At 42.9% G+C, this 23,115-nt stretch overlaps 1 protein-coding gene across 1 annotated transcript in view; it reads left to right on the forward strand.

Moving 5' to 3' along the window:
• Positions 1-23,115, forward strand: part of MTMR12 (myotubularin related protein 12) — an 89,142-nt gene that overhangs the window by 27,981 nt on the left and 38,046 nt on the right. Inside the window, 6 exon segments of the mRNA XM_007961296.3 lie at positions 8,697-8,757; positions 11,295-11,437; positions 13,502-13,574; positions 14,463-14,593; positions 16,844-16,937; positions 22,368-22,497. Of these exon segments, the coding sequence (XP_007959487.2) occupies positions 8,697-8,757; positions 11,295-11,437; positions 13,502-13,574; positions 14,463-14,593; positions 16,844-16,937; positions 22,368-22,497 (632 nt within the window).

Here is a 23,115-nt window from a genome sequence, read left to right on the forward strand (position 1 = left end):
AGCCTAGCTATTGTTTCTTTTCTTTTTTTTTTTTTTTTTTTTTTTTTTTTGAGACAGGGTCTTGCTCTGTCACCCAGGCTGGAGCGCAGTGGTGCAATCATGGCTCACTACAGCCTTGACCTCCCAGGCTGAGGTGATTCTCCCACCCCAGCCTTCTGAGTAGCTGGGACTACAGGCACATGCCACCATGCCTGGCTAATTAACAAAAATAATAATAAAAATTTGTGGAAATGGGGTTTGGCCGTGTTGCCCAGGCTGGTCTCGAATTCTTAAGCTCAAGTAATCAGGTCGATCCACCTCAGCCTCCAACAGTGCTAGGATTACAGGCATCAGCTACTGCACCGGATCCGGCCACTGCACTCCAGCCTGGGCGACAGAGCGAGACTCCGTCTCAAAAAAAAAAAAAAAAAAAAAAAAGAAAGGAAGCAAGAATTGCTCAGGCATACATACCAGTGTTATTCATGGTTAGAGCCTTGCCTGGAGTCCCACTGAACTCTCGAGCCGGTTGGGATGAAAATTAGAGACTCATGCCTCAGAGGACCCAGTGGAGTGAGTCCTAAGAGGTAACTCTTTCAGTAGTCGTTGAGGAGCCTCAAGGTTCTTCTTCATGCAGCTGGCCAGTGTCACTTAGGTCGGGTGTAGGTATCTTTTGTTGTTCTTTTCCCTTTAGCTTCCTTTGGCCTCTCTATAACTCTCATTTGAGGCTTTCCCTGGTCACTTTGTGTTGCTCGCTTTGACCTGGTTTCAGGTGGATCTAGCAGGTACTTCACTGATCATTCTGCCTTGTTCTTTTTCCTTTCATTCCTTCTTTCCACATGACAGTGTGGCATCGAATAAGAACGCAGACTGGGCCAGGATACCTGGGTTTGACTTTCACCTGTGCCACATACTAGCAGGGTGTCTTCATCTATAAAATGGAGACAATCATGGGTATAATAACTCTATTGCAGAGGTTTGCTGTGAGGATCAAATGAGTTAATAAATAAATATAAAGCTTTTTAGACAGTAGCTGGCACTTTACAGCCCAAGAAATGTTTGTTGTTATTCACTTCTCAACCTCAGTAAGGGCTGGCCCAGTACCCACTTTGGAAAAAGGAACAGTAGACTTTGACATTCACAGATTGGACATCCGTGATTTCTACAGTACACAAGTGACTCTTGGTCACAGTGTAGTAATTTGTAATGCTACTAAGGAAGAGATTATATTTACTCATTCAGTTATAAAGGTTGGACAGCCTTTAATCACTCGTCCAACAAATTTGCCAATGAAGACAACAGTTTATACATGTTCAGAATACAGCATGGTTAGGAGTAGGATGCATATAGGGGAATTCAAGGGGAACCCACTCCAAGATCCACATGTAGGGCTCAGCACATCCAGATGCAGGTGCTCCTGTACCTTGTTAGTATCCACCTCTCCTCTCCTTCATTCAACTATGTTCATTTTCCTGGGATCAACAAGCAAAGAATGGTACATCTGTTTTCTCCTAAGAATATTGAAATATATTAGCTCCATATTTGTCAGTTCTTTCTTTGTTTTTCTTGTGGAGTTCAAAAAGCGATTGTGAAATATAGGGATGAAGAGACTATAGACATTGCCAGTGAATACTCTCTATTCCGTCCTTCCTACCCACCCGAACAGGTAACTTCTGAAAACCAAATTCAAAGAAAAACTCCAATTAAATATATTTTTGAGGAGAGGATTTCTTTATGATTCTTATTTGTATACCCTGATTTTTTGGAGTCCTCTAGGTTATTTCTTTTCTTGGGACTGGTATGGATTTTTGTTTGCGAGGGGAAGCAGTTGATAGTGGTGATGATGGTATTTGTTTTTTTCCTGAGTTGATTTATCTGTAAGAATTGCATAGTGTATATTTATAATTTTTTTTGAAGTATTAATCAGAGAAGGATTAGATACTCGTGAATTTTTTTTTTTTTTTTTTTTTTTTTTTTTTTTTTTTTTTTTGAGACGGAGTCTCGCTCTGTCACCAAGTCTGGAGTGCAGTTTCGTGATCTCAGCTCACTGCAGGCTCCACCTCCCGGGTTCACGCCATTCTCCTGCTTCAACCTCCAGAGTAACTCGGACTACAGGCACCCGCCACCACACCTGGCTAATTTTTTGTATTTTTAGTAGAGACGGGGTTTCACCATGTTAGCCAGGATGGTCTCGATCTCCTGACTTCGTGATCTGCTCACCTCGCCCTCCCAAAGTGCTGGGATTACAGGCGTGAGCTACTGCGCCTGGCCTGATAATCTTGATGACTGATTACAGTGTGGCACTTTAAATTCCAGTGCTCCAGTGCTTATATAGGTTTCTATTCTCAATTTGTTACCACCTTTTTGCAGCTTGATCTACTGTCAACAAAATTAATAGCTGAGAAAGCTTTTTTGTGTGTGCATGCCCAAGCAAGTCCTTCCTTGGATGTGGTCTCTTTTTTTTTTTTTTCGAGACGGAGTCTCACTCTGTCTCCCAGGTTGGAATGCAATGGTATGATCTTGGCTCACTGCAACCTCCACCTCCTGGGTTCAAGTGATTCTCCTGCCTCAGTCTCCTGAATAGCTGGGATTACAGGCGTGCACCACCATGCCCGGCTAATTTTTATATTTTCAGTAGAGATGGTTTCAGCATGTTAGTCAGGCTGGTCTCGAACTCCTCACCTTGTGATCCACCTGCCTCAGCCTCCCAAAGTGCTGGGATTACAGCCACCATGCCCGGCCCGGATGTGGTTTTTTAAGAACCATTGTTCTACCCTTTTGGTCTTGTAGAGGGTTCAAAGTGCCTTCTGTTGCGAAAGATAAGATGCATAATGACCAGACATAAATCATGGTGTGCTGCTAGAAGATAAATCCTATTAATAGAAAAATACTATTTCCTTTTCCATGGCTTTGGATATTCCTAATGTAGTTAAAGTCTTACAGGTTGAGGGCCAACTTCAGTGTTGCTAATTTCAGGAATTCCTGATCTACAGAAAAAAGAATTGTGAGACCTCCTGAGTAGAGTCAATTTAGTTTAATATGGGAAACAGGTCTGGGAGAAAAGTAGAAGTTATTGGTCTCATGTAACAGTTTTTTTTTTTTTTTTTTTTTTTTTTTAATGATAGAGCCTCCTTCTGTTGCCCAGGCTGGAATGTAATGGCGCAATCTCAGCTCACTGCAACCTCCACCTCCCGGGTTCAAGCTATTTTCGTGCCTCAGCCTCCCGAGTAGCTGGGATTACAGGCATACGCCGCCATACCTGGCCAATTTTTGTATTTTCAGTAGAGATGTGGTTTTACCCTGTTGGCCAGGCTGTTCTCAAACTCCTGGCCTCAAGTGATCACCTCGGTCTCCCAAAGTGTGTGTGAGCCACCACACCCTGCCGACAGATTCTTGAATAATTCCCCTGCTCTTTGTTTACTCATGAAAGGAAATCAAGCAGAAGCACAGATCCTGCTACCCCAGACAACTATAACAAATTACATTACCCAGTACCTGTGTCAGGAAGTTGAAGTGATGTATGTATCTCTTAAAGCTCTCATGCTAGGTAGTATTGTTTCCATTTTATTATACTGGAGGAAAGTGAAACTGACGCTCAGTTAGTTTAAATGACTTGACCAAAGTCATGTCTGTGGATGCCAGAGCCATGTTTGGGCTGTGGCCCCAGGTCAGTATTCTGTTTTTAGCACATGCACAGAGAAAATATTGGAGAAACATACAGAAAGACAAAAACTTAAATTATTAGTACTATGCTGCATAAAAAATACAACTTTCTACTTTAAAAAATTTTGTTTTAAGATATACATGGATACCTACCTAATATGTAGATGCAAATTCATTTTCTCCCTCAGATTTTCTACTTAGCTGGAAAAAATGAGTATTAAGTGTTCATTCTAGAAAAGTAGGGTAACTTTTAGGAAATGAAATGTCTGTGTTATGTCCTTTTAGCACTTTGGTGTCAAATGCAATGGAAATAAATTGTTTTGGAACCTTTAGAGATGTTGCTTCTTAGAATTTGTCCCTCTGGCTAGATAAAATTAATCTGAGAACAACAATTTCAGTTTTTGATTTAAAGCTGATAGGAGCATTTCTAAGCGTTTTGACCTATGAGAGCTTCATTGTACCCCCACACACCCCACCCCAGTTCTTTTCTACCTCTCCTAAGGTGCCCCAGGATCATCACACATTTGAGATGATGTGCACTCTGAATGTGAACTTGGTAAGAATCCAAAGAATTGGCTTTTCAAGAACCAGTGAAGTAAAAACCACCAGACTGCCTCTCAGCAAGTCCTCAGGAGTGGCAGTTGACTTTAACGTCCATATGCTTTTGTCCTGTATGTCCCCACCCCCCAGACTGGGGACTGGTACTAGTCTGTGGCAGCACTGCAGGAGGTGAATGTAGGAGTAGGGGGCAGCAGCTTTACCTCCTGAGCCCACCTCCTGTGAGATCAGTGGCAGCATTAGTTTCTCATAGGAGCATGAACTCTATTGTGAACTGCACATGCAAGGGATCTAGGTTGCACACTCCTTATGAGAATATAAGTAATGTCTAATGATCTGAGGTAGAACAGTTTCATCCCAAAATCATCCCCTGCCCCTCTGCCAGCAACCCCAGGTCCGTGGAAAGATTGTCTTCTGTGAAACCAATCCCTAGCTCCAAAAAGGTTGGGGACTGCTGCTGTGTGTGACAGATCCTTGAACGTGAAGTACAGTTCTCCTAACGGAATTTTTCTTACTTGTTCTGATCAATTTTGTAGTAAGAGTTTCCTTCACAAGCAATGGATGCTACACTGATTTTCTCTTTTGCAATGGGAAACTGGAGACCATGTTTGTTAGAATGGTACATAGCGGTGAAGAGTGTAGGCCGTGAGTTTAATGGGGCTTGCAGATCCTTGGTTAGTAACTTTTTTTGAGATAGGGTCTTGCTCTGTTTCCCAGGCTGGAATGCAGTGGTGCAGTCATGGCTCACTGCAGCCTTGACCTCCTGGCCTCAAGTGATCTTTTAACCTCAGCCTCCCAGGTACCTGGGACTTCAGGCTTTTGTACTACCGTGCCTGGATGATATTTTAATTTTTTGGTTTGTTTTGTAGAGATGAGTCTCACTGTATTTCCTAAGCCCGTCTCAAACTCCTGGGCTCAAGCAGTCCTCCCACCTCAGCCTCCCGAAGTGTTGGGATTATAGGTGTGAGTTGCTGCGCCCAGCCATAACTTGTTTTTTTTTTTTTTTTTTTTTGAGACGGAGTTTTGCTCTTGTTGCCCAGGCCGGAGTGCAATGGCGCAATCTCGGCTCACTGCAACCTCCGCCTCCCAGGTTCAAGCGATTCTCCTGCCTCAGCCTCCCGAGTAGCTGGGATTACAGACATGTACCACCACCCCAGCTAATTTTGTATTTTTAGTAGAGATGGGGTTTCTCCATGTTGGTCAGGCTGGTCTGGAACTCCTGGCCTCAGGTGATCTTCCTGCCTCAGCCTTCCAAAGTGCTGGGATTACAGTCGTGAGCCACCACGCCCAGCAAGCCTAGCTCTACTAAAAATACAAAAATTAGCTGGGCTTGGTGGCAGGTACCTGTAATCCCAGCTACTTGGGAGACTGAAGCAGGAAAATCGCTTGAACCCAGGAGGCAGAGGTTGCAGTGAGCCGAGATCATACCACGCCAGCCTGGACAACAGAGCAAGACTGCCTCTCAAAAAACTAAAAATAAATAAAAATAAAATTGTGCTTTGCTGGCTGTGGTGGCTCACACTTGTAATCGCAGCACTTTGGGAGGCCAAGTGGGTGGATCACCTGAGGTCGGGAGTTCGAGGCCAGCCTGGCCAACATGGAGAAACCCTGTCTCTACTAAAACTACAAAATTAGCCGGGCATGGTGGTGCATGCCTGTAATCCCAGCTACCTGGGAGGCTAAGGCAGGAGAATCCCTTGAACCCAGAAGGCAGAGGTTGCAGTGAGCTGAGATTGCACCATTGCACTCCAGCCTGGGCAACAAGAGTGAAACTCCGTCTCAAAAAAAAAAAAAAAATTGTGCTTTAATTTAGTTCTTTGTCAATAACATGAGGAAAACTCGCAATGATAATTTTTTTTTTTTTTTTTTTTGAGACCAGGTCTCACTTTTGTCGCTCAGGCTGGAGTGCAGTGGCACGATCTTGGCTCACTGCAACCGCTGCCTCTGGGTTCAAGCAATTCTCCTGCTTCAGCCTCCTGAGCAGCTGGGATTACAGGTGCCCGTCACCATGCCCGGCTAATTTTTTTGTATTTTTAGTAGAAACGGGGTTTTGCCATGTTGGCCATGCTGGTCTCAAACTCCTGACCTCAGGTAATCTGCCCACCTAGGCCTCCTAAAGTGCCGGGATTACAGGCATGAGCCACCACACCTGGCCAAGAATTTTTAAATTACCAAAACACTCATCGTTTTTAACACGCAACAATAGTTCCTCTTGCTTAAGCCCCAGACCAATACTTCAGAATCATCTGGGGAACTTTTTACAAAATCAGAGGGCCAGCCTGCATCCCTGCCCTGTAAGTCCGCAGGCTTATGGGTGCCAGAGAGTGTTTAGATAACAAGCTCCCCATGTGATCTGACCACACTGCCTCAGATGGACTTGGTTTATTGGCATCTTATCACCTCCAATTTACTCGATGCTCAAAAATGGGTTCTCAGGAAAAGCCATAACATTCTTCTTCAACCTCAAGATAGGCTGTACCCAAGTTTCTTCTAATGCCATATTTCAGTCTGAATTAACAAATTCAGAAAACTTCCCACCCAGGGCCTTCTACCAAAAAAAAAAAAAAAAAATCTGATTTTATTTGTTGACGAAACTGGTTGTGTCTTGTAGAATTTTCCACAATCAGAATTTGACTGATTATATCCCCACTATTATTTAACATGTTTCTCTGTCCCAGTGTTTTTGATAAATTGGCTGATTGCCATGGAAGTTCAAAGAGATTGAGGTTAGATATTTTGGCAAGAACGCTTCATGGATGGTGCGGTGCACTTTATTAGGAGGCCTGTGGTGTCTCTCTTTGTTATGTTAACAGCCATATATGATCATTGCTTTGGTCTGTTAATTCATTCATGTTTGTAATTAATTATCTTTGAATATCCAGTAAATACTAAGCCCCAAATAGAGGCACTTGAATATATTTTTACTGAGAAGCAGTGACACAGAACCTGGCCTTGATTCTCTATTAGAAATGATTATATCTCTTGGCACTGTCTTGTGGTTTTAGGTAACTTTGAAGGGACAAAGAATGTTCCAGCTCTCTTTACTGAGCCCTGGTGTGCTATAGATTAGCTGGATCAGTACTGACTCAATACATTCATGTTTTCCTATTTTTACCTTTGAGCCTTATTCATATGTCCATATTCTCTCAAGAACACATCATCTTTTGCTTTCAACCCTTGATCCTCACTGGGAGGAGAGGAGATCATGCTGTGGCATGTTGTCTCCTTTTTTTTCTTTTTTTTTTGAGACAGAGTCTCACTGTTACCCAGGCTGGAGTACAGTGACATAATCTCGACTCACTGCAACCTCTGCCCCTGGGATTCAAGTGTTTCTCCTACCCCAGCCTCCCAAGTAGCTGGGATTACAGGTGCCCGCCACCATGCCTGGCTAATTTTTGTATTTTTAGTAGAGTCGAGGTTTTGCCATGTTGGCCAGGCTGGTTTCAAACTCCTGACCTCAAGTGATCTGCCCATTTCGGCCACCCAAAGTGCTGGGATTACAGGTTGAGCCACCACACCGGGCCATCTCGTTTCTTTTCTTTTCTTTTCTTTTTTTTGATGCAGTCTGGCTCTGCCGCGCAGGCTGGAGTGCAGTGCGCGATCTCGGCTCACTGCAAGCTCCGCCTCCGGGTTCACGCCATTCTCCTGCCTCAGCCTTCTGAGTAACTGGGACTACAGGCGCCCTCCACCACCCCTGGCTAATTTTTTGTATTTTTAGTAGAGACGGGGTTTCACTGTGTTAGCCAGGATCGTCTCCATCTCTTGACCTGGTGATCCACCCACCTCGGCCTTGCAAAGTGCTGGGATTATAGGCGTGAGCCACCGCGCCCGGCCGTTGCCATCTCTTTTCTTTGTGCGTTTGAGGAACCTTGCTTTGCTGTGTGACATTTCAAGTTGTTCCTTAGATAAGGAGAGATAAGAAGCGCCTGCCTTTCCACCTCTACTTGGGACAGCTACTAGTTATCGGTCCTAAATAATTAGTTTAATACATTAAATATCCATAACTTGGAATTTTCTGTCTTCCTTTAGTTAAAAACGTTTTTAAAAAGTATTTAGCTTGGGCCCGGCATGGTGGCTTACACCTGTAATCCCAGCACTTTGGGAGGCCGAGGCTGGCAGATCACGAGGTCAAGAGATCAAGACCATCCTCTCCAACAAGGTGAAACCCTGTCTCCACTAAAAATACAAAAAGTTAGCTGGGCGTGGTGGCACATACCTGTAGTCCCAGCCACTTGGGAGGCTGAGACAGGAGAATCACTTGAACCTGGGAGGCAGATGTTGCAGTGAGCTGAGATCGCGCCACTGCACTCTAGCCTGGCGACGGAGTGAGACTCTGTCTCAAAAAAAAAAAAGAAAAGAAAAGAAAAGGTAGCTTGTAACATAAAGGAAAAGTTCCTGAGGATATGTGATATTTTAGTGTGTATTCTGAAAGCACAGCTTAATGTTATTCATTTTAAACCCTTAAACAAAGAAAAATATCCTTTGCTCTTCTCTTTTAGGAAATTCACACAAACGAAAAGGAAGTAACAGAGAAGGAAGTAACTCTTCACTTGTTGCCAGGTAACTGTCATGTTAGCATAGTAACTCCTATGCAAGGCAAAGCCAATGATAAATTACATCATCCCTAGCCTTACTATATTTAAACTCCTTTGTTTTCATCCTCCCACATATGACAGTAATGAATTGAACAAACATATCAAGGTTTTTAGTTCAATAACTACACACCTGGGTCTGAGTGTTACAACATCTGCAAAGAATTTTTCTTGTTTCCTCTTCCCCCAAGCTGATGAAAATAAACCTGGGATATTCTCACTGCTTTCACAATCTAATGAGGCCTTTTTCAGGCCATTTTAATATGGCCTCTTCCAGCATGCTGATCCCCAATCTGTAGGAAATTGAGGAAAACCATTCAACTGCCATGGCCTCCCAAGGCAACCATTGGTGGGTGACTTTACCTTTTGGTCCATACCCACTTGTACATGTGAGCACATGTACTGGGGACGCTGGGGTTTACCAGCCCTGGGGCTGCCAGCACTTCACCCTGCAGTCATTGTGAAGGAGCCTGGATTGGTTGAATATTTTTGAGATAGAGGACAGTGACTTTAGCTTAAGTTAAGTTTTAATCATTTCCATGTTCAGGAATAGAAACCACTTGGTGGTGTATCCTCTCCATATATGGGATATTCTGTGATCCATGTATTTAATTCTTTTTCTACTTTCTTTTTCCTAATTCAAAATAGCTTTTTCAAAATAAGTTTTTTTAGGTACATTTCCCCAAAACAATACAGGCTTTATTCTGCTGCTTTTTATTTTATTCCAGTTTATTGAGGGGATATAAATCTGTGCAAGTTTCTGACTGATCTACCTTATTTGCTAAAAGAATTCTGTAACTTTTTTTGATGTTTTTAAATGTCAAAGACTTTTTCTATAATGATGACTTAAACCGTATCTCCTCTTGTTTTGCCTCTTCTTGGGGTTATAGATTTGGAAATTTTATTTTTAGCTTAGCATTATGCATATTCTCCCCTCTCCTAAATTACTTCACAGTCTTATCTAGGTGTAGGTGTGCAGTGGTGAGTTCAGAGTTAACTTCTTTGAGTCTAGTTTCGTAAACTAGACAAAGATCATTTCTAGCTCCCAACTCTTGTGCTTCTAGACTCTGATATGGTATAAACCAGCTGATTATGGCACAGCATGCTATGTTTGCAGAGGGCCTCACCAGGAATGTTGTATTAGCTAGTGCATGCTAATTTCTGGTCTCTAGTACATGAGCATCGGATGGGGCTGGCCTGGTCTTGGGGGGAGCCTTACCATTAAAAGGTGTTTCACATTGGGAGTTGAAAGCACAGGAAACCTTGCTCACATGTCTTCTCCCATGAACTTGGCAGAGACACTTTTTCTGGGACTATTTTAAACCCTAATGAGGCCCTGTCTTCATTATTTCCTTCAAACTGTGATCTCTCGAGAGGCTGACCTAGTGACTGAACCATCTTCCGGTGTTTCCTTAGTGTTTCAGCCCAAGGTAATTAACCCCTTGAAAGATGAGGGAACACCACCATAATACGTGTCCCTTCTGAGTGTCTGAAACTGTTTGTTTTCATATTGAAAGGTAGACTAAATAAATTTTGAGCCAAAAAGTAAATTTAAAGACCTTGAAGGAGCTATCAAGAGGGAGATTCCAAGAAGATGGTTGTCTGTTGCATGAGAAGAAAAATCTTTAGGTTTTTTTGTTGTTGTTGTTGTTACAAAACATTTATACTTAGTTTTTCATTTCCCCCATAGTCTTCTCTTTGACTCCTCTGCTTCCAGGTGGCAGAGAATACTGACCTATTCCCCAATCCTCATCTTTTTGACTGCAAGGAGGGATACTTTTTGTCTCCAGGGACTGCAGTTTCTCATATCAGCTGGGTGTTGCAGATGGAGCAGGAGAGGTGACGCACTGAAAGGAAATACGCTTAACTAAGAAAGAGAGGAAACACGTTTTTTCCCCACAAACCTCTGACCTCTGTTTTCCTCCCAGCGTGGAGCCAGAACAAGGGTGGTCATGCTGTGGAAGGCTGCAGCACCTCTTGGATCTATGGAAGCTGCCTGGAAGCCCCATGGCCAGGAAGGCACTGCCACTCTCTCTCAGCACTTCCAGTATTAGAAGCTGCCCCCTTTCACAGGAAAGTGGGCTTGGGATCTGCGTTTTTTAGGGCAGACTAGAGCAAGACCATCTGTGTTCACTTAGGGTATTGCTTCTGTGGAACATCTGCTTGGGTCAAGTAATGAAAACACTAAGATTTCTGCATGAAAGTGCAGCTCAGATCATTAGTACCTGTTTGGACATTTCCATTATTCCCAGTGAGAAGATAGAAATGTCCTGCCTGGAGGTGTATCTGAGCCATTTCAATTTCACTTCTTGGTGGTTTCCACTCTGCCTCATCTTCTCTCCTATGTTTTTGCAGCTCCTGCCATGCTGAAAAGTGTAAAGTTCTGAAGCCCTGTGTTGTATTGTGTGTTTGTCCATATGTAAATAGGGCTGGAAAGCCTTCAGTGTTTACATATTGTGTGTTCCCTGAGAACTCTTAAGGAGGACCTGTTTTGGATTCCATCAGGTGAACAGCTGCTTTGTGAAGCCAGCACAGTACTGAAGTATGTCCAGGAAGATTCCTGTCAGCATGGCATCTATGGGAGGCTTGTCTGCACAGACTTCAAGATTGCCTTCTTGGGCGATGATGAATCTGCATTGGATAATGATGTATGTATGGGCTGCATTTGGCAGAGTTTGCGGGCAACAGTGCAGTTGTGGTTCTGTTGTCTTTTTCTTCCAGCTTCTCAATTACTCTACCCTCTAACACACATAAACACAAAGAACAGAAATCCTGCATGTATGAACTGCATCTGGTGAAGTTTGCGGGGAATAGTACAGTTGTAGCTCTGTTGTCTTTTTTCCCCCTAGCTACTCAGTTACTCCATTTCCCACCATCCGCACCCTCCCCACCGCTCCACATAAATAAACACAAAGGACAGAGTCCTTCTCATCACTGGCCTGCTCTCTGTCTTTCAGGATCTCCTTTCAGTAGCAGGACCGTTTAGAAATTTCTCACCTGTGCCTCATGTCATACTGGCTTGCTTTTGACCTCATATGTTGACACTGTCAATTTTTAATTTTATTCTGTATTTCAGTGCAATATATTCCACCCACTGGAATAACATCTTCCAAATATACTAGTTCCCCAACGTTTTCTCTATACTAAGCTCTTCCTTAAACCTAGGAACTGGCCGGGCGCGGTGGCTCAAGCCTGTAATCCCAGCACTTTGGGAGGCCGAAGCGGGTGGATCACAAGATCAGGAGATCGAGACCATCCTGGCTAACATGGTGAAACCCCGTCTCTACTAAAAAATACAAAAAACTAGCCGGTCGTGGTGGCGGGCGCCAGTAGTCCCAGCTACTCTGAGGCTGAGGCAGGAGAATGGCGTGAACCCAGGAGGCGGAGCTTACAGTGAGCCGAGATCGTGCCACTGCACTCCAGCCTGGGTGACACAGCGAGACTCCGTCTCAAAAAAAAAAAAAAAAAAAAACCTAGGAACTGAGTCAGTAATGAAACCGATGGTGAATGCAGCCTTTGACCTTAGGTTCACTCTGTTTTGTTGTGTTTTTAAATTTTTTTTTTGAGACAGGATCTCACTTTGTCACTCAGGTTGGAGTGCAGTGGTGCAGTCGTGGCTCCAATAATCCTCCCACCTCAGTCTCCTGAGTAGCTAGGACCATAGGCGTGTGTCATCACGCCTGGCTAATTTTGTTATTTTTGGTAGAGGCAGGGTTTTGCCATGTTGCCTGTGCTGGTCTCGAAGTTCTGAGCTCAAGAAATCCACCTGGTTTGGCCTCCCAAAATGCTGGGATTACAGGCATGAGCCGCCTTACCCAGCTCACCTTATGTTAAATCTGAACCTGTAGCAGTGGCCTTGTGAAATTTGTTCCTACTCATGAAGAATGAGCAATTAAGTAAGGAGAGAACTGCCCATACCACTAGGAGAGCACCATATGTTAGTGGAAACCCAGCCAAGGCACGTCCTGGTCCCAGTGTGCCAACTTCCCAGATCACCCTTGGTTTTTAAAAAGCAGCACCAGTGCTGCCTCTTCCATCTGGCCTTGGGCTTGGTTCATAGTCCTGTACAAAGAGCATTCACCAGAAACGTGAATCTCTTGTTCTTTCTGAAGCTGACTTCAGGTAGCTCTGTCAATCCCCTATTCACATTTGTGTGGAGAAATGTTAACCTGTACATAACTTCCCCCCACTTCTCAAAGTGATTGTGTGTGGCATGGTGGGTTTGCCTAGGAGGAGCCCAGAAATGGCATGTTCTGGTCCAGGCACGGTGGCTCTTGCCTGTAATCTCAGCACTTTGGGAGGCTGAGGCAGGTGGATTGCTTGAGCTCAGGAGTTCGAGACTGGCCTGGGCAACATGCTGAAATCATGTCTCTAAAAAAACACAAAAATTAGCTGAGAGAGGTAGAGTGTGCCTGTAGTCCCAGCTACTCAGGAGGCTGAGGTGCAAAGTTAACTTGAGCCCGAGAAGTGGAGGTTACAGTAAGCCAAGATCACCCCACTGCACTCTAGCCTAGCCTGAGTGACAGAGCTAAACCCTGTCTCAGAATGAATCTCAGGAGCTTTTCTCACACACTTCATTGTCCCTTTTTTAGGAATGTTGCTACATTTCCCCATTTTTCTTAATATCCAGGTAGAGAATGGTGATTTACTCTGCCTATAAATGTCTAACAGTATGCAGAGGAGTCACAGTTGTTTCCTTTTGAATCTTCTAGGAAACTCAATTTAAGAATAAGGTTGTAGGAGAAAATGACATTACACTCCACTGTGTTGATCAGATTTATGGAGGTAAGTATCTGTTTTCCCTTGGGGTGTTGGCAACCTTTGAGAGTATAGCTGATAATGATGATAATATTTTTATGACCATTTATAATTAAAAAAATTTTTTTCACATATATCATCTTGTTTAAATCTGTTTTATAGATGGTAAAATTGAGATGTATAGTGGTTTATATAGGGTCACTTAGCTAGAGGAGCTTGGATTTGAACTTGGAACCTGTTCTTTCTAATATTTCACACGATGCCATTATATGCTAGATGTTGATCAGACTTTCTGAAATCAGAGTTAGCTGTGTAGGTTTTATTTTATAGGCTGCTGTGATTAAAAGGTCTGTTGTATTGCATTAGGATGTCTTTTCTGCTGACTAAACAAGCCTCTCCTGCCAAGCCTCTCTCTGTTCCACTTCTCTATTTTTGTATTTGGGGCATCTTCAGAAATCGTTCAGTGATCATTTATGATGTTCTCAAGACTACTAGGTGCTGAGTGGGTCCAAATTCTAGGACAGTGAGGGGGTCTTAGGAGAGGTCCTAGCTGTAAACCCAGGAGTTGACTGTCATGAAAGCATGTCTTTAGTCATTTCCCTTTCATCTTTTATAAGATCAGCTTTCATAGTGGGTTTTCTTTGGGCCACTGGATTCAGTTCTGCCAACAGTGGCCAGTCTGTTCGTTCTTGTGCTTACTCCAGAGGAGTGAAGCACCCTGACTGCTCTCAGAGAGCCAGGGCCCCTGCTGGAAGAGATTGGGCTTCCTTTGGCAGTCACTTAAAAGGCAGGCAGCACATTTCCTCTCATTCTTGGGAAGTATCCCTAGAAATTGATCATCGACTTCATTTCTTTAGCATTCACTTATTGCTGTGTAACATAATTTCCCTTCCTGATTTCATTGCTGATCTGTAGTGTTTGATGAGAAAAAGAAAACTCTCTTTGGACAACTGAAGAAATACCCTGAGAAGCTCATTATCCACTGCAAAGACCTTCGAGTGTTCCAGTTTTGTCTGAGGTACACAAAGGAAGAGGAAGTCAAAAGGGTAACTAGTTGCATGTGTTTTTAGGTTTTATTTCCCATCAGGTTTTCCCCACTAGCTCTAGTTTTTGCTTACGTTGCATGAAGGTTAAAGGGAGGCTTTCACTCTGTGAACTTGAAATTGGTTGTAATCCCATATTCTTTGATTAGAATGTGAAAGGTAGTTTGATAAAGCATGCCTGTGTATCATCTTGGCACATGGTACCTTTAATACTTCAATTCATAATGTTTTTATTCCTGGAGCCACTAAATGGTGGGAGGTGGTAAACCAGGTCAAGAGGCGGTAGGGGAAAATGAAGGAAGGATGAAACAGCTAAAAGTTTATCCCTATTCTCCCACTTATGACAGTCTTTCCACAAGATAGTAGTGATGGAGAATTCCAACTTCTGTGAGTAAATGAGTTTACCTGTGGGAGGTAGTGGTTGTGCATGGAAAGGAGGAAATATACAGGTCGGATGAGCAAAGCCAAATAATCAGATACGCTTTTGGAGACTAAGTAAACTTAATATCCTGGTTGCCACAGCAAGTTGAGATATGCAGCTGGGTGAGAAAGTAGTTGTATCAGTTTGTCAGAAAGTAGTTGTATCAGTTTGTCAGAAAGTAGTTGTATCAATTTGATATTTGTTGTAATTTCTAAGTTTTTTTTTTTTTTTTTTTGTTTTGTTTTTTTTTTTTTGGAGACTGAGTCTCACTCTATCACCCAGGCTGAAGTGCAGTGGTATCCAAGATTTCTCTTATTAAGATATTGATCTCAGACTTTTCCCTCTGATGGTATAAATACATCAGGGGAAACCTAGCAGGAGGCCTGTTCATGTATATTGTCTTGGCTACAGTGAGTTTGCACAGGTAGTAGTAACTCCTTAATTTTCTTTAAGAGAGTGTGGTAGTTCAGTTAGAATAATAAACATGACTGGTATCTATTCTGAGCAAGAAAAGAACAGTATAGATACAGAAAATTTCCTGAGAAGACAGGAACTTCAGTTTGAACAATGGTTTTAGTCACTTTTCCAAATACACTTTAGTTTCACATGGTAGACAAACAGAAAGTGCGATAGATTGATTTCTTTCCCTTATCTTCCATAAGAAGGTCCTAAAGGCCTCAACAATGGATCAGAACAGCTATGTCTTGGTTATCATCCGATATCAGTTGTAAGTCTTTGACATGTCAGAGTTTTGGAGTATCTGACTTAATGTGGCACTTATCTTTTTTGGCGCTTTGTTTTTGAGAAATTAGACTATGTTTTAAAATTTTCCCTAGAAATTAAGAGTTCTTAGAAAACCTGACAAACGGGGCTGGGCACGGTGGCCAATGCTTGCAATCCCAGCACTTTGGGAGGCCAAGGTGGGTATTTGCAGCTACTCAAGAGGCTGAGGCAGGAGAATTGCTTGAACCCAGGAGGCGGAGGTTGCAATAAGCAACAAGAGTGAAACTCTGTCTCAAAAATAATAATAACAATAATAGGCCAGGCAGGGTGGTTCACGCCTGTAATTCCAGCACTTTGGTAGGCTGAGGCAGGTAGATCAGTTGAGGTCAGGAGTTCAAGACCAGCCTGGTCAACATGGTGAAACCCCGTCTCTACTAAAAATACAAAGATTAGTTGGGCATGATGATGCAGACCTGTAATCCCAGCTACTCTGGAGGCTGAGACAGGAGAATCGCTTGAACCCAGGAGGCGGAGGTTGCAATGAGCAACAAGAGTGAAACTCTGTCTCAAAAATAATAATAGGCCAGGCATGGTGGTTCATGCCTGTAATTCCAGCACTTTGGGAGGCTGAGGCAGGTAGATCACTTGAGGTCAGGAGTTCGAGACCAGCCTGGCCAACATGGCGAAACCCCGTCTTTAAAAATACAAAGATTAGTCGGACATGATGATGCAGACCTGTAATCCCAGCTACTCTAGGTGAGGCAGGAGAATTGCTTGAACCCAGGAGGCGTAGGTTGCAATGAGCCAAGATCGTGCCACTGCACTCCAGCCTGGGCAGCAGAGTGAGACTCTGTCTCAGAAAAAAGAAAAAAATAAATAATAAAAATTTTTTAAAAAGAAAGAAAGAAAACCTGACAAAATGGTAGCGTCCTGTTGATTTGGCATTTTTTCAAAAACTAATGTCATAGATACAGATCTCAAATGAGAATTAATGTGTGATCCATTGGAACCCCTTTGGCATGACTGAGAACCTAGACACCTTGACTCTTGTCTCTTAGTGTTTATCTGTCAAAAACATAACTATATCCATTGTTCGATTTTTTTTTTAGATTGTCAGTGGCATAATTCATCATACCCAGGCTCCTAAACTGCTTAAACGATTGTTTCTGTTTTCCTATGCGACTGCTGCACAAAACAATACAGGTAAATATCTTCTGGGTTCTAATTTGAGGGTAAGCAGAAGCCTTCCAATTCCCACCTGAAGCCAGTGGGGGAAAACCCATCTATGGGTTGTTTTGTTTTTTCGTGTCTCCTCTACCAGTTGGTCACCCCTTGCTTGAGTGATTCATTCAGATATCTACATTTTCTTTCCTGTGATTTTCTTTTTTTTTTTTTAAAGATGGAATCTTGCTTTGTAGCCCAGGCTGGAGTGCAGTGGCGTGATTTCCGCCCACTGCAATCTCCACCTCCCGGGTTCAAGCAGTTCTCATGCCTCAGCCTCCTGAATAACTGGGATTACAGGTGCCCACCACCATGACTGACTAATTTTTATATTTTTAGTAGAGATGGGGTTTTTCCATGTTGGCCGGGCTGGTTCCAAACTCCTGACCTCAAGTGATCCATCCACCTTGGCCTCCCAAAGTACTGAGATTACAGGTTTGAACCACTGGGCCAGGCCTCCTGTGATCTTTGTTTACCTTCTTTTAGGTTTGTTTGCTTGCTTTTTGCAAGGGATTGTTTGATTGGTTACATCTTAAGAAAGATTAGATCAAGGTCTGGGTACAGTGGCTCATGCCTATAATCCCAGCCCTTTGGGAAGCTGAGGTGGGTGGATCATGAGGTCAGGAGATGAAGACCATCCTGGCCAACATGGTGAAACCCTGTCTCTACTAAAAATACAAAAATCAACTGGGCATGGTGGTGTGCGCTTGTAATCCCAGCTACTTGAGAGACTGAGGCAGGAGACTCGCTTGAACCTGGGAGATGGAGGTTGCAGTGTGCCAAGATTGTACCACTGCACTCCAGCCTGGCAATAGAACGAGACTCCGTCTCAAAAAAAGAAAAATAAGATCAATATATTATAACTAGGAATGTGAGACTATAGGGAAACAAAATTGAGAAACGTTTAAAATAACCATGTTTGTCCCTGGTTTCTTTTTTCTATTTAAATATACTTGATTTTATTTCATAAGACTATAGAGAATTTCTTGCATTCTAGGAAGTTTTTAAACAACCAGAGCATACTTTATAGCAAATATTTTAGGGGGAATGGGACACAGTTATACATAAGAAAAGCGCATCCAGCAACTAATTTAGTAAGACAAAACTTAAAGTTCCCAGTGTTTTTCATTCAGTTTGGTGAAAAAGAGAGCAATCTTTTAAGAACAAAACTCTGGGTCATCTGAATTAGCCATTAACAATGCCTAGCATTGGATGTGTTTTCACAGATGTCTGTTTTCTTCTTGTTCTTTTGCCTCAGTCTGTTTACTTGTTCTGTCCATTCTTCTTTTTTTTTTTTTTTTTTGAGATGGAGTCTCCCACTGTCGCTCAGGCTGGAGTACAGTGGCATGATCTTGGCTCACTGCAACCTCCGTCTTATGGATTCAAGCAGTTCTCCCACATCAGCCTCCCAAGGAGCTGGGATTACAAGCGCACACCACCATGCCCGGCTAATTTTTGTATTTTTAGTAGAGACAGGGTTTCACCTTGTTGGCCAGGATGCTCTTGAACTCCTCACCTCAGGTGATCCACCCGCCTCGGCCTCCCAAAGTGATGGGATTACAGGTTCAAGGACCTGTTCGTTATTCCTTTTTTTTTTCCTTCAAGACAGGGTCTTGCTCTGTCGCCCAGGCTGGAGTGTGCTGGCATGATCTTGGCTCACTACAACCTCTGCCTCCCAGGTTCAAGCAATTCTCCTGCCTCAGCCTCCTGAGTAGCTGGGATTACAGGTGTGTGCCACCACACCCAGCTAATTTTTTTGTATTTTTAGTAGAGATGGCGTTTCACCATGTTGGCCAGGCTGGTCTCGAACTCCTGACCTTGTAATCCTCCTGCCTTGGCTCCTCAAAGTGCTGGGATTACAGGTGTGAGCCACCTCGCCTGGCTCCTTCCATTACTCTTAACATGAAGTTGATGTTGAATGATCCTGAGTCCTATGTACTTTTTGTCAGGGAAGTGGCAGCGTTTTTTTGTTGTTGTTGGTTTTTTTTTTTTTTTCCTTTTTTTTTTGAGACAAGTCTCACAGTCACCCAGGCTGGAATGCAGTGACGGGATCTCAGCTCGCTGCAACCTCCACCTCGCAGGTTCAAGTGATTCTCCTGCCTCAGCCTCCTGAGTAGCTAGGATTATAGGCACATTCCACTACGCCTGGCAAATTTTTGTATTTTTGGTAGAGACAGGGTTTCACTATGTGGACCAGGCTGGTTTCGAACTCCTGACCTCAAGTGATCTGCCTGCCTTGGCCTCCGAAAGTGCTGGGATTACAGGCATGAGCCACCATGCCCAGCCTAGCAGTTTCTTTTAAAAGCACACAAGGCTTTGTCATAGGGCTTTCTGGAAGGCAGAGTTGCTTTGTCACTATCCGTTCTTTTAGTAAATATGTATTGACTGCTTGCTGTGAGCCAAGCTCTGTGGGTATATGGAGATAAACAGGACTAAATCCCTGCCCTCAAGAAGTGTAAAGTCAAAAAAAAAAAAAAAAAAAGCGTAAAGTCATATAGGAGAGGAAGCTGAGTGATGTGTCCTCTGTGGAGGCATCCACCCTCTGGGGGTGGGTGGACTATCGGGGGAGAAGCCTGGGCCTTAGTAGATAGTGGAGCATCTGGTAGGCTTAAAGGAGTATTTTGGGCAGAAGGATTGGCGTGTACAGAGATGTAGCTATCTCATAGAGCATGCTGCATTTTGGGAGCTATGGTGATTTCATAGAAAAGGTATAGATAGGTTTTGGTGTCCATTTGACCTGTGTTCACATCCTGGCCTTGCTGCTTTCTAGCTGTGTGATCCTGGGGATGACACTTAACTCTGTTAAGATAAGAAAACCTCTGCTTTATTTTAAAAATAGCAGCATTAAGTCTTGTGAGAACTATAAATTGTTAATGGATGGCACATAAGGTGCAGTCATTAATTGGGAGTTAATTGAGAGTAAAACTGCATATTATTGAGGATGGATTATGCTCAGAGAATTACACTGACATAAAATACACTTCCCAGTAATTTTAGGTTGAACATAAAATTTGTCCCTTAATTCATTAAGTTTATCTTTGTGAATGACAGATTTTTACTGTAGTTATGTATACAAGTGCTGATTAACTGGGTGCTGACTTAGAGTTTGTGGCAGTATGACATATACAAAGATGACTTGTTGATTACTATAATTTGTATGAACATTTATTGAGTGCACATTTGCAAAATCGTGTTCTCCTTTCAGGAATTCTGATTTTCCTTGTATCCTGATTTTTGTTCTGTACCCAGCATAGGACACTTTCTCAGCCTGCCAACGTATGTGGATCAGCATGCCAAAACCCTTACCTTGATCGACCTTGGCAGTTTCATTACCTTCTGGTGGCTTTTTGCGCCAGAGGCCCAGGATATGTATTAATAGCATCTTTCATTCTGATTTAATTCCACTCTTCTTCTACTTCCTTCCAGCCCTCATTTTTTTTGAGAAGTAAAGGTTATAACTCATAGATGCTAATTGACCAAATAGCTTTTTCATTGAATAGGGGTTTGTAGAGGTGGGTGCTTTGCAATTTGATGCCTTTAATTATTCCCTGGCTTCATAATTCACAAATGTGTTTAGGTTGGAAGGTCCTAAATGCTCATGACATGGCATTTTAGGGAAGGACTTCTTGTATTGCCTAGAAGATGGCCTACTGTGGTAAAGTTTTTTTTTTTTGGTGGGATTTGGAGGGGCAGGATTAGAACTTTACAGAAATTTCTTCTGTAGTTTCCTGGGTTTGAATCCCAGTTCCATTACTGCCTAGCTTTGTGACATAGGCAAGTTACTTGACCTTTCTGCGCCATATCTGTAAAATGGAGGAAATGATCATACCTGTCGTATTATCTATTCTATAGAGTTGTGAGGATTGAGTTAATAAAATGTAATATAGGCTGGGCACAGTGGCGCATGCCTGTAATCCCAGCATTTTGGGAGGGCGAGGTGGGTGGATCATGAGGTCAGGAGTTCAAGACCAGCCCTACCAAAATGGGGAAACCCCTGCCTCTACTAAAAATACAAAAATTAGCCAGGCGTGTTGGTGGGTGCCTGTAATCCCAGCTACTCAGGAGGCTGAGGCAGGATAATCGCTTGAACCTGGGAGGCAGAGGTTGCAGTGAGCCGAGATCGCACCGCTGCACTCCAACCTGGGCAAAAGAGCGAGACTCCGTCTCAAAAAAAAAAAAAAAAGGTGTTGTGTTCAGAACAGTACCTAGTAAGTGCTATATAAGCACTAACTATTATCATCATCATCATCATTCTTATTTTTGCTATGATCTGGTTTTATTAAAAGGAGCTGGGGTAATTTTTGTAAACACTTTGTTTTTCCCAGAAGGCTTGGTTTTTTTAGATGTGCAAAGACTTGAACTCTTTGTGATAGAAGTTGTGTATATACTCAAGACTATTGTGGTACATGTGTAAATACCCGGCAAGCAGTGCTGTGGCTTGGGAGAAGACCAAGGACGATCTGCTAGTCTGCAAGAGCAGTGCTCCAGGGCATTTTATCCTAGAAGGTAGTGGCAGGGCTGGGTTGGGGATAGAAGTACGTGCCCATAACCATGATTCAGCCCTTGGCTAGCAGGCCCTGATCCTCACCATGGCTATCATCTGTTTATGACCTTCAGTAACCAGTTGTCACACTAGACAAATCCTCTTACAAGCAGTGCATCTTCAAACTGAAGGAGGATTTACATTGAAGAGCCTGAGATACTATTCAAATTAGTTGGCCGTCTTATGCACACATTGGCAGGGCTAAAAATATTTTGTCACTTTAGCATTTGTGCCAAGCCTATATTTTAGTGCTTCGCATGATCTTCTTGTGTTATATAAATTAACTCATGATCAGATGACTAGAAATGGAGCTATAAATTACTTTTCCAAGGAGTGGAACTCAGTTCCTACAATGTAAAAAGACTGAGCTGGCCGGGTGTGATGACTCACTCCTGTAATCCCAGCACTTGGGGAGGCTGAGGCAGGTGGATCACTTGAGGTCAGGAGTTTGAGACCAACCTGGCCAACATGGTGAAACCCCATCTCTACTAAAAATACAAAAATTAGCCATATGTGGTGGTACGTTCCTGTAGTCCCAGCTGCTCAGGAGGCTGAGGCAGGAGAATCACTTTAACCCAGGAGGAGGAGGTTGCAGTGAGCCAAGATGGCGCCACAGGCCACTGCACTCCGGCAGGGGCAATAGAGTAAGACTCCATCTCAAAAAAAAAAAAAAAAGACAGAGACTCAGTCATAATTTTGGATTAATGACAAAAAATGGAACAAGGTTGGGATTAAGCAATCAATTTATTCTGCTTGGATAAAAATGGGCTTAGTGGAGGAAACCAAAACCTAAGGAGGGACTGTCACATAATGAAAATACCAGTGCTTCATGGAAGGATTTTATCGTCTTTTACATTTTGTTCTCTTAGTCACTGATCCCAAGAACCATACCATAATGTTTGACACACTTAAGGACTGGTGTTGGGAACTGGAACGGACCAAAGGCAACATGAAATACAAAGCAGTGAGTGTCAACGAAGGCTATAAAGTCTGTGAGAGGTAAGCTTTCCATGCTGGGCACATGCTGTACAATTCATCCATTGAAAGTGTTCATTGTTTTTTAGTATATTCACAGAGTTGTGCAGTCATTACCACAGTCAGTTTAGAACATTTTCATCATCCCAAAAAGGAACTCCATACCCATTGACTGTCACTCCCCATTTTCCCTGAATGCCTCTCTGTTCCTCCCCAGCCCTAGACAACCACTAATCTACTTTCTGTCAGTATAAACTTGCCTATTGTGAACATTTCATATAAATGGAATCATATTATATGTGATCTTTTATGACTTCTTTCACTTAGCATGATGTTTTCGAAGTTTATTTATTTTGCAGCTTGTATCAGAATTTCATTCTTTTTTATTCCTAATATTCCATACTGTGGATATATTTAATTTATCCATCTATTAGTTGATGGACAATTGGGTTATTTTCACTTTTTGCCTCTTTGAATAACGTGTTTTGGTTTTTTGTTTTTGTTTTTGTTTAAGACAGGGTCTCGCTCTGACACCCATGCTGCATCATGCTGGAGTGCAGTGGTGCCATCTCAGCTCACTGGAACCTCTGCTTCGGTTCAAGTGATTCTCCCACCTCAGCCTCCTGAGTAGCTGGGACCATA

Source organism: Chlorocebus sabaeus, chromosome 4 (genome assembly GCF_047675955.1).
Source record: "Chlorocebus sabaeus isolate Y175 chromosome 4, mChlSab1.0.hap1, whole genome shotgun sequence".
NCBI lineage: Eukaryota > Metazoa > Chordata > Mammalia > Primates > Cercopithecidae > Chlorocebus > Chlorocebus sabaeus.